The sequence below is a fragment of the Chiloscyllium punctatum genome, chromosome 19 (genome assembly GCF_047496795.1).
Source record: "Chiloscyllium punctatum isolate Juve2018m chromosome 19, sChiPun1.3, whole genome shotgun sequence".
NCBI classification, from domain to species: Eukaryota; Metazoa; Chordata; class Chondrichthyes; order Orectolobiformes; family Hemiscylliidae; genus Chiloscyllium; species Chiloscyllium punctatum.
In genome coordinates, this window is record NC_092757.1 from 54,255,420 (window position 1) to 54,271,451 (window position 16,032).

The 16,032-nt window shown below is 42.2% G+C and overlaps 1 protein-coding gene across 2 annotated transcripts in view; it reads left to right on the plus strand.

The window, feature by feature from the left end:
* Positions 1–16,032, plus strand: part of hip1 (huntingtin interacting protein 1) — a 348,681-nt gene that overhangs the window by 76,811 nt on the left and 255,838 nt on the right. Inside the window, exon 1 of one of the 2 annotated variants that reach the window (XM_072589442.1) lies at positions 135–466. The exons of the other annotated variant lie outside the window; for it this stretch is intronic. Coding sequence (XP_072445543.1) covers positions 449–466 — 18 coding nt within the window. The 5' untranslated portion in view covers positions 135–448. Of the gene's footprint in view, positions 1–134; positions 467–16,032 lie in introns of those variants that run through there. 2 annotated transcript variants of the gene reach the window in all.

A 16,032-nucleotide genomic window follows, 5' to 3' on the forward strand; every position in this document is an offset into this window, starting at 1 on the left:
ATCATTGGAAGCGAGTGTTTCCTGTGAATGAGGATGTCAGCTGTCAGGTTCCCCCCTGCTCTCCGCCCTCCCCTCCCCCACCCCCCTCACTTATCTCTTCCCCTGCCCAATCTCCTTCCTCCTCCCACTGTCCGGAAGCTCTCAGCTGGAGATGGCATCTTTGCAAGCAGCCTCACAGTTCTGATCGTAACGACTTCCAGACTTGTATAGATAGGGGGAAAGAAAGGGTTCTGTTTCAGCTGCTGCGAGTAGAAGAGGAGGGAGAAACAATCTCTCATTCATTTAAGCTTGGACTTAATTGGAAAGGGCAGGTCATGTACTTCCCAGATGTAGGTGAGGTGGCAGGCACCACAAGCTGTCAGTGAAAGATTGTGTAAGGACCATAAGACTGTAACTGCTGGAGATTCTCCGGATATAACTCTGCGCTCTCTCTCTCTTTCTCTCAACAATGGATATTGGAAAAACGGTAAGTGTGTGTAACTGATGGGAGGCTGGAAGATCAAAAAGCAGAATCCCTGATGGGAGTCTTTTTAAGCAGTGACAAATTTCTGGGACCAGTCATACTAACCCTTTAGTATGAAGTGTTATGTTTTTTGTTATGGGGAGCTGACCAGGTTCCCTGCAGTTCTGTGCATGTGTTACAAAAGGGAGCTGGAGAAAAAAGCACTCCATTGTCGGAGCTTTAGTCAGCCTTGTTGGCTAGGTCGATGAGGCTGGATATGTGGAAGCAGCATGTATAATTTAGATTCTTTTTACGAAATGTATAAGCTGTTGTTTTGCAGATGTTCAAATGTAGGCTTTTTTCAGGTTTTTAAACAATTGGGAAACTGTTGTTTGGACAGATCTGCTGTTATTACAGTACTCATTGGGTTAAATCAATAAACGAAAGCTGTTCAGTTCTCAGTATGGCATTTATTAGTGTTGGTATACAGTTGTATAATGTTCACTGGCTTCGATCAGTGAACAGCACAGTGAGCTACTGCTGGCAGCTGGGGAGAGCCCTGTTTAGCATGAGCAACCCACGCAGTCTTGAGCATATTGTGTGGAGCACTTCCTCCTGACCCTCCCTCCCCCATCTGCCAGACTCTCACCCCTTCTGAATACAAATGTTCTTGCTGTCTCCACATTCAGGCAAAAGTTTATCTTGGGAATTCATGTAGCGGAAATTGACTGCTTACAATAAATGATTTTCTTTCAGAGAGATTTGAATCGATGAGTAATAATGATATTGATAGAATGCAATTGTTGCTCAGTATCGCAACATTTACAAGATAACTACATGCAATATATGTTATTTGTACCTTATTGAATAACTTCTTGGTTGAATGTGCCTCCTGTTAAATGACCAATTAGTGGAGTTCTGGTGAAGGGTCACTGGTTCTGAACTCTGATTTCTCTCAACAGGTGTTGCGAGACCTGCTGAGTTTTTCCAGCAATTTTTTTGTTTCTGATTTCCGCAATTCTTTTAGTTTTAATTAGTGGAGTGTGTTGTGATCCTTGTTGAAACTGGAGTAACTTTTGGATTTCAGACTGTAAATGGGGGTGGGGTACAATTGCTCAAACGTCGATAGAAAATTAATTTCTTCTCACAGATTGTGCTATGATAGTGGCTGAGTGGGTTTCATGTTGCTCATTGCTGTTGCTTCATTTTCTAGAAAATATTGTGACTTTTCCAAAGTATTAGGCACACCTAGTGTTTTGGCCACTGAGTTTTAGATATAACTAATTGTGATTGGATACATGAGGGCCATTAGAGAGAACTTGACTTTTACAGCACTTTACTACAGATCCTAAAAATGTTCCCTCAGTATACTTCATACATATTTAATTACATTGCTCAAATTAGTGATGTGTGTATAACTTTGGCAGCCATTTTACACATTGGAAAAGAATGAAAAAGTGTAAGATAAGTCTGTGTTTTGGTGTTGACGAAATGGTGAAGATTTCTGAAGAGTACGAGCTGAAGCATGAAATCTTTCACATCTCTCATTTGATAGACAGGTATGATGTGGTGGAGCCGATGTTGGACTGGGATGGATAAAGTTAAAAATCACATAGCACCAGCTTATAGTCCAGTAGGTTTATTTGGAACCATAAGACACGGAATTTATAGCAAAAGATTACAGTGTCATGCAAGTAAAATGATACATTTAACAGACTTAACAACAATCCAGGTTTGTCAAATATATCGTTTTACTTGTATGAAACTGTAATCTTTTGCTATAAATTCTGTGTCTTGCGGTCCTGCTGCACAACCACCTGAAGAAGGAGTGGCACTCCGAAAGCTAGTGCTTCCAAAGAAACCTGTTTGATAATAACCTGGTGTTTTGTGATTTGTAACTTTGATAGACAGATATGACCTTGTTTTAATGCCTCACCAAAAGATGGAACGGTCAAAAGTCCAGGAATCCCTGAGGATTGCACTGATACCTGAACATTAGAATCTGTTCAGATCTTGTTATGAAGCTTGCAAATACAACTGTCTCATTCTCATTGCTGCCCATTGAACCAAGTTACCACTTAAGCATTTCTTTCCAACTTGTTGCTGTGGAGGTTCAATAACCTGAGAATATATGTGGTGATCTTGGGAGGAAAATAGGCACAATTTTGTGATAAACAATTTGGCTGGTCCAAAGATTCTGCACCTAAATATTTGCCATGTGATTCTTGTAAGGTGAATCTTCTATCAACAGAATTAAATGAGAAGTTTCGCTTGGGGAGCATGTGAAGTCCTCAAGGACAGTTGTCCTGCTGGAGGATTCATGTTCTCCCAGAAGGTGTGCCCAATGAGTTTTGGGAGTAGAATGCCATCTGTCAGTGTGAAGGAAACACTGCAGCTTTGCAGCACATTTGCATGTCTTTTTGTCCTGAGCAATATCCTTTTTACTTGAGTAGATTCCTTTCTGAGAATACTCTTTTTAGTTTTACTTATACTAGAACCTGAACATCATAATGTGAGAGTTCAGTTCATGCAGCTTTTAAACTAGGTGCACAGAATGGCTGACTCTAGGGTAAGGAATCAATGAAGCAGCTCTCATAATAGTGCTCATTCATTTACTACATTTTATGGATATCTCTTTTCAAATATACCTCTTTGGCCCTGATTTCTGTCACTTCGCCTAATATTTCTCCACTGCTTAGTAGCCATCTGGTCTTCTGCAAAGTATGTGTCCCAAAAGTGCTATAGAGTTGCATTTTTTCATTCTTTCAAAGATTGTGGGAATGTTTAACTTGCTTTGTTTAATTTTCTACTTTATACTAAGAAAAACATAATGTTGAACTTTTACTTTATTTTTCTACTTTGAAAGGAAGATTTTGTACCCAACTACCTGTGTATGTAAGGTGGTGCAGGGAATGGTGCTTGAGTACACGTGACATTAACACCTAAGTCTAATTCTAATGTTTTGCCCTTAACAAGATGGTGGTGCTGAAGCACCTTTTTGAGCTGCTGACATCTTGTCACTTCTCCAGTGTTACAACCCTCCTTCTTTCTCTCATGCTCACTCCTCTTTCTCGAACTCATGAGTCTCACTCTGTGGCTCTGGCATTTTTGTTGTCTCTCTCTCTCTCTCTCTCTCTCTTATATACACACACGCGCTGTCACTCTCCTGCAAACAGCAACATGATGATGAACATGAAAATTATTTAGTCATTGAGGAATAAATGTTTTGAAGTGCTATGTATGTGCAACTTATTAATTATCATGTCCTGTTGCAACTCCAATTTCATAACTTTAAGATATCAGCAAGAATTTTTTTTGGATCAGAGTTATTCTCAAGTTTGAGCTCTTTGTATCTCATTAAATCCATTGTATGTCCTTCCCTGTCTCTCCTGTGTAGATTGGCGACTGAAGCTATAATTAAGTTGCTGGCGTGACAGAGAGCCATGAATAATTTAAAAAACTAATGCGTGCTATTGAGCTTCCTTTAGCAGCTGGGTGCTGCTGTTGTTACTGCCTATTGCCCAGAAATGTGTAGAAAGGATCCAATTGTACTGGAGCTCAGCAAAGAGAAGGTTGGGAGTTGCTTTGCTGCAAGTTTCTGGAGCATTTTATCAGTTTTTTTTGTCAGAATGTTAACACACAGATACATCAGAAGAACCAAGAAGCAAATGTGTCACCATCTGGATGCTTTTGACCAATACTTGTAATTTTGTGGAAACTGTGGCAGTATTGTTCATTTTTGATTGCCAGGTTTCAATCTTGCTCCAGAATTTTGAAAACCAAAAACAATACCGACACAATTTTGCATAATAAATTTTATCCAAAAACAAAAATCTTAAGGGTCTGTGCGTCCTTCGGTGAATGTTGAAAAACAAAATCCATTTTCGAAGAGTGAGAGGAGTTTCTCCAAAGTCCTAGGCAATAATTATCCTTCAGTCAATATCACCAAAAGCAGATTATCTGCTACAACACTGGTATCTACCTGACAAGATGGAAAACCGTCCGGCTGTGACCTGTGCACAAAAAGAAGGATAAATCCAACCTGGCCAAGTATTGCCCTGTCAGGTTATTGTCAACCATCAGTGAAATGATGGAAGGTGTCATCAACAGTGCTATCAAGCAACACCTGCTCAGTGTTGCCCAGTTGGGTTCTGCCAGGACCACTCCACTTCATTACATCCTTGGTTCAGGCATTGACAAAAGAGCTGAATCACAGACGTGAAGGTGTGACATCAAGGATCCCTAGCAAAATGAGTCATTTGGAGACGGCAAAGGATTTGGGAGATTGGGGGTGGGGGTGCAGGGGGGGAGGGGGAGATAACTGGCACAATGGAAGATGGTTGTGGTTGTTGGTGGTCTTTATCTCTGCAGGATTTTCTCAGGAAACTTGAGCCTGAACATCATCTAGTCTTAAACTACTTCATCATTGACCTTCCCTCCATCATAAGTCAGACGAAGGGATTTTCGCTGATGATAGATTGCATGATTTTCAGCATTTGTGACTCAAACCATGTCCAAATGCAGGGTTGGTAAGTAACATTAGTGCCACACAAATTGGAGATTATCACTGTCTGCTGTAAGAGGCACTGCCCCTTGGCATTGATGGCGCTACCATCATCAAATCACTACTATCAACATCCTGGGGGTTACTGTTGACCAGATACTAAGCTAGTCTAGTCCTATAATTATAATGGCCACAAGAGGCCACGACCACCACAGCAAGTAGCTCATCTGACTCCCCAAAATATGTCCACCATCTTCAAGATACCAGTCAGGAGTGTGTTTGAATACTCCCCACTTGCTTGGATGAATGTAGTTCCAGTAACACTCTAGCTTGACACCATTCAGGACAAAGCAGCCTGTTTGACTGGCATCACATCCAGAAACATCCACTTAGAGAGTCATAGAGTCGCAGCAATGTTAGAGAGCTGAAATAACAACTGGAAATGCTTAGCAGGCCAGGCAGCATCAATGAAGAGCGAATCAAGAGTTTCTGCTCAGTTGCCTTCATTAGAACATGACAAGATGCATTGCACAAATTCACCAGCAATGCTTAGACAGCACTTTCTAAACCCATGACTATTTCCACCCAGATGGAAAAGGACAGCAGATACGTGGGAATATCGTCAACTGCAATTTCCTCTCCAAACCACTCACCATTCTGACCGGGATATATATCATCATTCTTTGTGTTGTTGGGTCAAAATCTTGAAAATTCCTCCCGAACAGCATTGTTTACCAAACGCACATCGACTGTAGCAGTTCAAGAATGCAGCTCACCATCACCTGAAGGGCAACTTGGGATGGGCAATAAATACTTTCCCAGTTGTGTCCTATGGGTGGATTACAAAAAAAAATCACCTTGTGAGAATTTACTTGGTCCTATTAGCTGCTAAACGTACTTGATTTAGTTCAATGTGTTTTCAGACGTTAGTTGGTGGTTAAAAAGTGCAATATAAACCCCAGTGTATATTTTTACTTGCAAAATTTCCTGTCCACACAACAGTCAAATTGTGTTGTAAGTTTATGTTTACTTAACAATCAGACTTGTTTGTTTTAAGGGGCACAATTGTAGCATGGAGTAATACATTGTGTGTGACACTGTAGAATAAATCTTGTTGTACGGAAATTATAGCATAAAAAACTGCTCACTTTAACTGCTCTACAGTGGAGTTTGCTTCACTTAATTTTGGCTTTATTGGGTAGGAGGTGATTTATGTAAAGCAAATAATTGTGTTTGTGTGGGTGGCAACCCAATGTTTACATCAGCATTTCAAGATGAGGTTGGGCCCTGTGACGATACTAGAAAAAACTGCCAATAGTTATGATCACCATATAGACGAGTAACATGGTTCTTTGAGAATCTGTTAATCCAGAGTGAAGCTGCAAGATTTATTGCTGAAATTAAAATAATTTTACAAAACAAAGTGTCAATATTATTGACGACAGTATCTCAAATGGTCTTGATGTTAAAGTTTATTAAAAATTCAGTGAACCCAGTTATTTGTTTTCTAAACTGAGTTTTAAATCAAACTGGCTTTTGGATACCCATTTTACCTGAAACTGCAAAACGCATATGAGAATAGTTGCTTTTTCAAAATGTTGCTTCAAAGATTTGTTGAGATGTCTTGGGCCTTATACTTAAGTCCAATAAGGACTTAAAATCTCCTTCATCTGTGTCAGTTGGTTAGCTCAGTTGGTTAGAGTGTAGTGCTAATAACGCCAAGGTCAAGGGTTCAGACCCCAAACTGACCAGGTGTGTCGTCATGATTTGGAAGTTGCAAATTCGCAATTGAGGTGTGCGAGTTTATCTTTCTATACTACAGAGGGGAGGTACTGGATGTCTTGAAATGCATAAAGGTGGATAAACCCCCAGGACCTGATCAGCTGTACCCTCGAATTCTGTGGCAAGCGAGGGATTGTTGAGCCCCTTGCTGAGATAGTTAGATCGTTGATAGTCACAGGTTAGGTGCTGGAAGAATGGAGGTTGGCTGATGTCGTGCCACTGTTTAAGAAAGGTGGTAAGGAAAAGCCGTGGAACTATAGTCAGGTGAGCCTGACATCGGTGATGGGCAAGTTGTTGGAGGGAATCCTGAGGGACAGGATTTACATGTATTTGGAAAAGCAAGGATTGATTAGGGATAGTCAGCATGGCTTTGTACATGGGAAATAGTGTCTCATGAATTTGATTGAGTTTTTTTGAAGAAGTGTGTTGCTGTACAAAGAGACCTTGGCGTGCAGGTTCATCGTTCCTTGAAGTAGAGTCACAGGTCATAGAGTCATAGAATCATTGAGATGTACAACACAGAAACAGACCCTTCGGTCCATGCTGACCTTATGTCCTAACTTAGTCTCGTCCCATTTGCCAGCACTTGGCCCATATCTCTTTAAACCCTTCTTATTCATAGACCCATCCAGGTGCATTTTAAATGCTGCAATTGTACCAGCTTCCACCCTCTGCGTGGAAGAAGTTGCCCCTTAGGTCTCTTTTGTATCTTTCCCCTCTCATCCTAAACCTATGCCCTCTAGTTCTGGACACCCTGACCCCAGGAAAAAGACTTTGTCTATTTACCCTATCTTTGCCCCTCATCATTTTATAAACCTCTAGAGGATCAGCCCTCAGCCTGCAACGCTCCAGGGGAAAAAAGCCCCAACCTATTTAGCCTCTCCCTTTTGCTCAAATCCTCCAACCCTGGCAACATCCTTATAAATCTTTTCTGAACCCTTTCAAGTTTCACAACATCTTTCCGATAGGAAGGAGACCAGAATTGCATGCAATATTCCAACAGTGGCCTAACCAATGTCCTGTGCAGCTGCAGCATGGCCTCCCAACTCCTGTAATCAATACTCTGACCAATAAAGGAAAGCATACCAAACGCCTTCTTCACTATCCTATCTACCTGCGACTATACTTTCAAGGAACTGTGAACCTGCACTCCAAGGTCTCTGTTCAGCAACACTCCTTAGGACCTTACCATTATGTGTATAAATTCTGTTATGATTTGCTTTTCCAAAATGTAGCACCTCACATTTATCTAAATTAAACTCCATCTGATCAAGATCCTGTTGTACCTCTAGGCAACCTTCTTTGCTGTCCACTACACCTCCAATTTTGGTGTCATCTGCAGACTTACTAACCATACCTCCTATGTTCACATCCAAATAATTTTTATTAATGACGAAAAGTAGTGGACCCAGCAGCGATCCTTGTGGCACTCTTCTGGTCATAGGCCTCCAGTCTGAAAAGCATCCCTCTACCACCACCCTCTGCCTTCTACTTTAGGGCCTGTTCTTTACTCACATGGGTAGTTCTCCCTGTATTCCATGAGATCTAACCTTGCTAACCAGTTTTCCATGGGAACCTTGTCGAACGCCTTACTGAAGTCCATTTGGATCATGTCCACTACTCTGCTCTCATCAATCCTCTTTGGTGCTTCTTCAAAAACTCAATGAAGTTTGAGACATGATTTCCCACATACAAAGGCATACTGACTATCCCAAATCAGTCCTTGCCTTTCCAAATACATGTAAATTCTGTCCCTCAGGATTCCCTCCAACAACTTGCCCACCACTGACGTCAGGCTCATCCATCTATAGTTCCCTGGCTTTTCCTTACAACCTTTCTCAGATAGTGGTTTCATGTTAGCCAACCTCCAGTTCTCTGGCACCTCACCTGTGACTATTGATGATACAAATATCTCAGTAAGAGCTCCAGCAATTACTTCCCAAGCTTCCCACAGGGTTCTAGGGTACACCTGATTTAGGTCCTGGGGATTTATCCACTTTTATGCGTTTCAAGACATTTAGCACCACCAACTTTGTAATATGAACATTTTTCAAGATGTTATCATCTATTTCCCCACATTCTATGTCTTCCATGCCCTTCTCCACAGTAAACATTGATGCAAAATACTCGTTTAGTATCTTCCCCATCTCCTGCAGTTCCATACATAGGCCGCCTTGCTGATCTTCTGAGGGGCAGTATTCTATTCCTGATTGCCCTTTTGTCTTTAATATTTTTATAAAACCCCTTTGGATTATCCTTAACCCTGCTTGCCCTCCTGATTTCCTTCTTAAGTATACTCCTACTGCTTGGACACTCTTCTAAGGATTCACTCGATCTATCCTGTCTATACCTGACACATGCTTCCTTCTTTTTCTCAACCAAAACCTCAATTGCTCTAGTCATCCAGCATTCCCTATCCCTACCAGCTTTCCTTTCACCCTAACAGGAATATACTGTCTATGGACTCTCGTTATCTCATTTCTGAAGGCTTCCCATTTTCCAGCTATCCCTTTACCTGCGAACATTTCCCTCCCATCAGCTTTTGAAAGTTCTTGCCTAATTGGCCTTTCTCCAATTTAGAACTTCATCTTTTAGATCTGGTCTATCCTTTTCCATCCCTATTTTGAAACTAATAGAATTATGGTCGCTGGCCCCGAAGTGCTCCCCCACTGACACCTCAGTCACCTGCCCTGCCTTATTTTCCAAGAGTAGGTCAAATTTTGCACCTTCTCTAGTAGGTACATCCATAGACTGAATCAGAAAATTTTCTTGTACACACTTAACAAATTCCTCTCCATGTAAGTTCCAGTCTATGTCTGGAAAGTTAAAAATCCCCTGCCATAACCACCCTATTTTTCTTACAGATAACTGAAATTTCCTGCTGACTGTTGGTTGTGGTGGGGTGGGGTGGGGGGGTCTATAATACAATTACAATGAGTTAATCATCCCTTTCCTATTTGTCACTTCCTTCCAAATAACTGCCCTGGATATATTCCCCGGAATATCCTCCCTAATTACAGCTGTAATGCTATCCCTTATCAAAAATGCCACTCCCCCTCCTCTCCTGCTCTCCTTTCTATCCTTTCTATTGCATTTGTATCCTGGAACATTAAGATGCCAGTCTTGTCCATCTCTGAGCTACGTTCATCTGCCTTGCCTGTTAGGCCTCTTGCTTTGAAATAAATGCAGTTGAATTTGTCCGCCTTACCTTGTTCAATGCTTTGTTCCTGCCTTCACTGACTGTTTGTTTGTTTGTTTGTTTGTTTGTTTGTTTGTTTGTTTGTTTGTTTGTTTGTTTGTTTGACTCCTTTTCCCAACTGACTAGTCTCCGATTGATCTCTTTCCACACTGTATCCCTGCATCATACGCCCCCCCCCCCCCCACCCCCACCACCACCAACCGTACTAGTTTAAGTGCTCTCAAGTAGCTCTAGCAAATCTCCCTGCCAGCATATTAGTCCCCTTCCAATTCAGGTGTAATCCATCCTTCTTGTTTTGGTCACTCACTGTTGGAGATTTACAACAAGGCTACACTTAAAGCTATGCACTTATCTGAACCTTTGCTGTGAGCTCTCCCACACTGGTTCCTCCAGGATCAGTTGTGAATTTCACTGTTTGTAAAATTTTGCTAGATGCACTCCGATGTCCAGCGATACGTGAATTGAATTAGCAAAGGAAGTATGCGCAGATTCACTGCTGTGTCAGTTAGCATTGTAGGTTTCTTTCTCTCTCTCTCTCCTTCACTGACCATGCCTTTTGTCTGTCCTTCTCCCTTTCAAAAGTGTCATTGTTTTGACTAGATAGGATAGTGAAGAAGGTGTTTGGTATGCTTTCCTTTACTGGTCAGAGCATTGAATATCGGAGTTGGGAGGTCATGCTGCAGCTGTACAGGACATTGGTTAGGCCACTTTTGGAATATTGCGTGCAGTTCTGGTCTCCTTCCTATCGGAAAGAAGTTGTGAAACTTGAAAGGGTTCAGGAAAGACTTACATGGATGTTGCCAAGGTTGGAGGATTTGAGCCAAACTGAGAGGCTGAATAGGCTGGGGCTGTTTTCCCTGGAGTGTCAGAGGCTGAGGAGTGACCTTTTATAGGGGTTTATAAAATCATGAGAGATATAGATAGAGTAAATTGACAGGTCTTTTCTCTGGAGTGGGGGTGATCAGAACTAGAGGGCAGAGGTTTAAAGTGAGAGGGGAAAGATATAAAAGAGACCTAAGGGGCAGCATTTTCATGCAGAGGTTGGTGTGTACATGGAATGAGCTGCCACAGGAAGTGGTGAAGGCTGGTACATTCACAGCATTTAAAAGTTAAAACTCTCACAACACCAGGTTATAGTCCAACAGGTTTATGTGGAAGCACTAGCTTTCGGAGCACTGCTCCTTCATCGGGTGATTGTGGAGCAAGACCATAAAACACAGAACTGATAACAGTTCATGCAACTGAAAAGATATATTGAACAAACCTAGATTGTTGTTAAGTCTTTCATCTTTTACAATGCGCTGCAGGTTTTGGTTCATTAATATGTAAATCCCAGAACTACTTTTAAGTCACATTCTCGAGATAACTTAAGGTTTTATTAAAAAAAAGTGACATCTCAGTTCAGGCAAATCATTAGAGGTTTAAGGTTAGAGTCAGTCTGTATCTCAGTCTTGAGTCAGAGTGGTTCTATTTCCAAAGTGGAATTTACAGAATATTTCATAAATTGACTGCATGCATATAGTGCATTTTTTGAGCAAAATGGAATGTATCCTCAAATGTAATTCTGTAAATACAAATTCACCACATATACACATGTGTGCACATGCATGAGACAGTGAGAGAGAAAGTGCAAGTGCATGTGAGAGGATGTGTTGGTGTGTGCGCAGGCTTGGTAGAGAGTGTGTGAGTGAGAGAGAGTGTGATGGACTGTAAGCCTGTGAGACAGAGTGTTTGCTTGGTTGAGAGTGTGGGGGTTGTATGTGTATATTTATGAGAGAGGCTCTGTGTGAGCGTGTGAGTCTTGTGAGTAAGTGTATAGTGTAGTGGGGTCACCTATAGTGTGACATGAACCCAAGATCCCGATTGAGGCCATCTTCTTGAGTACCGAAGTTGGCTATCAGCCTCTGCTCGGCCACTTTGCATTGTTTCCTATCCTGAAGTCTGCCTTGGAAGATGGTCACCCAAAGATCCGAGACCAAATGTCTGACTGCTGAAGTCTTCCCTGATTGGAGGGAGCACCCAGTGATGGTGATTGTTGCACCGTATCCATTCATCCATTGATGTAGCGTCTGCATGGTCTCGCCAGTGTACCATACCTCTGGGCATCCTTGTCTGCAGCATATGCGATAGATGCTGCAATCTTTTGCTGTAAATTCTGTTTGTTATTGTCCTAGTCCACAACCACCAGATGAAGGAGCAGCGCTCTCAAAGTGCTTCCACATAAACCTTTTGGATGATAACATGGTGATGTGTGATTTTTAACTTTGTCCATCTTAGTCCAATACCAGCTCCTTGACATCATAGCATTTAGAAGGCATCGAGATGGGAATATGAACAGGAAGGGTTTACAAGGATATGGGCCAAATGCTGACAAAGGGATGAAATTAGGTTTGGATAGCCGGTTGGCATGGACGAGTTGGACCGAAGGGTCTCTTTCTGTGCTGTACATCTCTATGACTCTATCTGCCCGAGATGTTGTGTTTCTGTACCGTGTCCCACCCCTTCTTTGGCTCATTTATTCTTTAACTATTAAGTCAAACATCTAGTCTGCTTTTTCATGCTGTTGCACACCTTGGCAGATCACTGCTGTCAGGAGAGGGGGCATTCAAAGAAAATGATTTTCTGAAAAAGGTCGCACAGTCACTTGGGCTTTGAGCTGTACTCCTTGTAAACAGTGAGCAGCTGGTCAAACACTACTCCACAAAACTAACCGCTATGGGCTGCGAAGAACAATTTTCCTATTGCTGGCGCATCAAGGTTAAAACAGGAGACCAAACACTGCACAAAACCAGACAAGAAACCATTGAGACCAGCTAGCTGAATGGAAAATAAGCTCCACCTTAACAGATTCTACAGCCTGTTCTTCTATCCAGAGATCCTTCCGCACTAATGTATTGATCCCATCCCTCATTAAGACAACACAACCTACGATTCCTTTATGCCTGTACTTTGTAAATGTACATTCAGTTTCCAGTCTTCATTACCCTGCAGCCGTGTATCTACAGTGGCAAATAGATCACATTTATTTTGTGCCTTTAAATCATCTACCTTGTTGCAAATGCTGCATGCATTCGGGTTGCGGGCCGTTAACTTTGTCTGTTTGACATTGTTCTACATTCTAATCTTTCCTTCTGCTTCCCTCGAATTTCACTTGCCATTTTGCTCCTTACCCTTATCAGCTTGACATCCTTCCAATTTGGTCATGCCCTTTACCTCTGTTTCCTTGACAAACTGGTTTAAACCATTCCCAACTGCATTTGTAAATCTTCTTCCAACTTTTTTTAGACCCAGTTCTTAGACGGTGTAATCCGTTCACCTTTTGCAGGTCCTACCTACCCCAGAACTGGCCTGAATGCCTCAAGTCTAAACTCCTCCCTCTTAGGCCAATTTTCCAACCACATGTTTGATTAAATAATTATTCTCTTCCTATGCTCATTGGCATGTGGTAGCGGAGTAATCATGAGATTATTGCGATGAGGTCCTGTTTTAAAATTTCCTCACTAACTTCATTCTATCTGCTTTTAGAATCTCATTGTGTTTAACCAGTGTGGACTATTTCTGGCTATTTACCCTTTTTCAGAAATCATGTCTTACAGCCACTCTGTGACATCCTTGACCCTGACAACAGGAAGGCAGTGTGTTAAGTGCTTTTTCTTGAGATTCTTACACACTCAATGCAATTGCAATACGCCAACTTCTGTGAATAACAACCAAATTTTATGAAGCAAATACAGTACAAGCTGTGGAGAAACTCTTAACACTCTTTGCCATGTTTGCGAAGTGTGTTGAGAGGTCTCTCTGAACAAAGGAAATAGTTCTTCCTTTATACAAAATCTTTAGATCACAGTTAGCAATGCCCACAAGACAACCCCCAGCCACTCCCTCATAGTCACATGTCACTCAAGACACAATGCAGTGACCACATCATTTCCAGAAACAGTATAATGTAAGTTATCCCTTAATGGTCAAATCTGTTACAAATCATTTTTTTAACTACAGGGAGTAGTGAAAATTCCAACTGTAATGTTGTTATTGATTTCTGAATGGGGATGATTCAAATGTAAATTATCTCTGAATAATAGGAGATGGTCATCTAAATGGCTCTGAATGGCAAGGGATGGTAATGTAAATTCCTTACAATCTACCTGTAAGTCAGAAGTATTACACCCTCGCCTCGGGACATCCAATTTCCTGCAGGTCAGCAGGGCAAGTTAACTCTCTAATATCGCAAGTGCACCATCCTGGAGTCTCCTTTCTGGCTGTAACATAGAGTCTAGGAATAGGAGTGAAAGCCTGAGAGTACAATCAAATTTGAAAGATGGAAAGCTGACGACAGAAAGGACAAAAATGGCAAGTGACATTTCTGATGATGGGCCTATGCCCAAAACATTGACTCTCCTGTTTCTTGGATGATGCTTGACCTGTTCTGTTTTTCTAGCACCACATGTTTTGACTGTGACTTTCTCGCATCCACAGTCCTCACTTTCTCCAAGTGAAATTAGGAGATGGGCAGTAAGAAAGCAAGCATCAACACAGCTTAGACTGAGCCCTCTCTCAGATAGATGATGGAAGCTGAAGAGCAGGATAAGTACAGTAGTGTTCTCAGGTTTGCAGCCAGTGCCACGAGACAATGAGGTGAGGAACAGTCAGTGAGTTCAGCTTAACACGTAGCTGCACAGTTAGTGCAGGAGGGAGAGCTTCAGGTTCTTTAGACCATTGAGATGCCTTCTGGGGGAGGTGGGACCTGTACATGAAGGACAGGTTGCACTTGAACTGGAGAGGCACAAATATCCTGGGTGGGAGATTTGCCTGAGGGTTTAAACTAGTTTGGCAGATGTTTGGGAACCAGAGCTACACATCTGAACAGGAGTAGTTGTAGATGAAGCAGTGACAGGATGCAGTGAATCTATTGGGAAGGTTTTTCATGTGATGGAACAAAGGGATCAGTTAAAGTGTGTCCCCTTTAATGCAAGGAGTGTCAGATTCTCACGGAATACAGGGAGAACTAGCCATTTGGATACAGAACTGACTGAAAGGTGGAAGATTGAGGGTGGTGATGGAGGGTTGTTTTTCAGACTGGAGGCCTGTGACCAGTGGAGTGCCACAAGGATCGGTGCTGGGACCTCTACTTTTTGTCATTTACATAAATGAGTTGGGTGTGAGCATAAGAGGTACAGTTAGTAAGTTTGCAGATGACACCAAAATTGGAGGTGTAGTGGACAGCGAAGAGGGTTACCTCAGATTACAACAGGATCTGGACCAGATGGGCCAATGGGCAGAGAAGTGGCAGATGGAGTTTAATTTCGATAAATGTGAGGTGCTGCATTTTGGGAAAGCAAATCTTAGCAGGACTTATACACGTAATGGTAAGGTCCTAGAGAGTGTTGCTGAGCAAAGAGACCTTGGAGTGCAGGTTCATAGCTCTTTGAAAGTGGAGTCGCAGGTAGATAGGATAGTGAAGAAGGCGTTTGGTATGCTTTCCTTTATTAGTCAGAGTATTGAGTACAGGAGTTGGGAGACCATGTTGCAGCTGTACAGGACATTGGTTAGGCCACTGTTGGAATATTGCGCGCAATTCTGGTCTCCTTCCTATCGGGAAGATGTTGTGAAACTTGAAAGGGTTCAGAAAAGATTTACAAGGATGTTGCCAGGGTTGGAGGATTTGAGCTACAGGGAGAGGCTGAACAGGCTGGGGCTGTTTTCCCTGGAGCGTCGGAGGCTGAGGGGTGACCTTCTAGAGGTTTACAAAATTATGAGGGGCGTGGGTAGGATAAATAGACAAAGTCTTTTCCCTGGGGTCGGGAAGTCCAGATCTAGAGGGCATAGGTTTAGGGTGAGAGGGGAAAGATATAAAAGAGACCTAAGGGGCAACTTTTTCACGCAGAGGGTGGTACGTGTATGGAATGATCTGCCAGAGGAAGTGGTGGAGGCTGGTACAATTGCAACATTTAAGAGGCATTTGGATGGGTATATGAATAGGAAGGGTTTGGAGGGATATGGGCCGGGTGCTGGCAGGTGGGACGAGATTGGGTTGGGATATCTGGTCAGCATGGACGGGTTGGACCAAAGGGTCTGTTTCCATGCTGTATATCTCTATGACTCTAA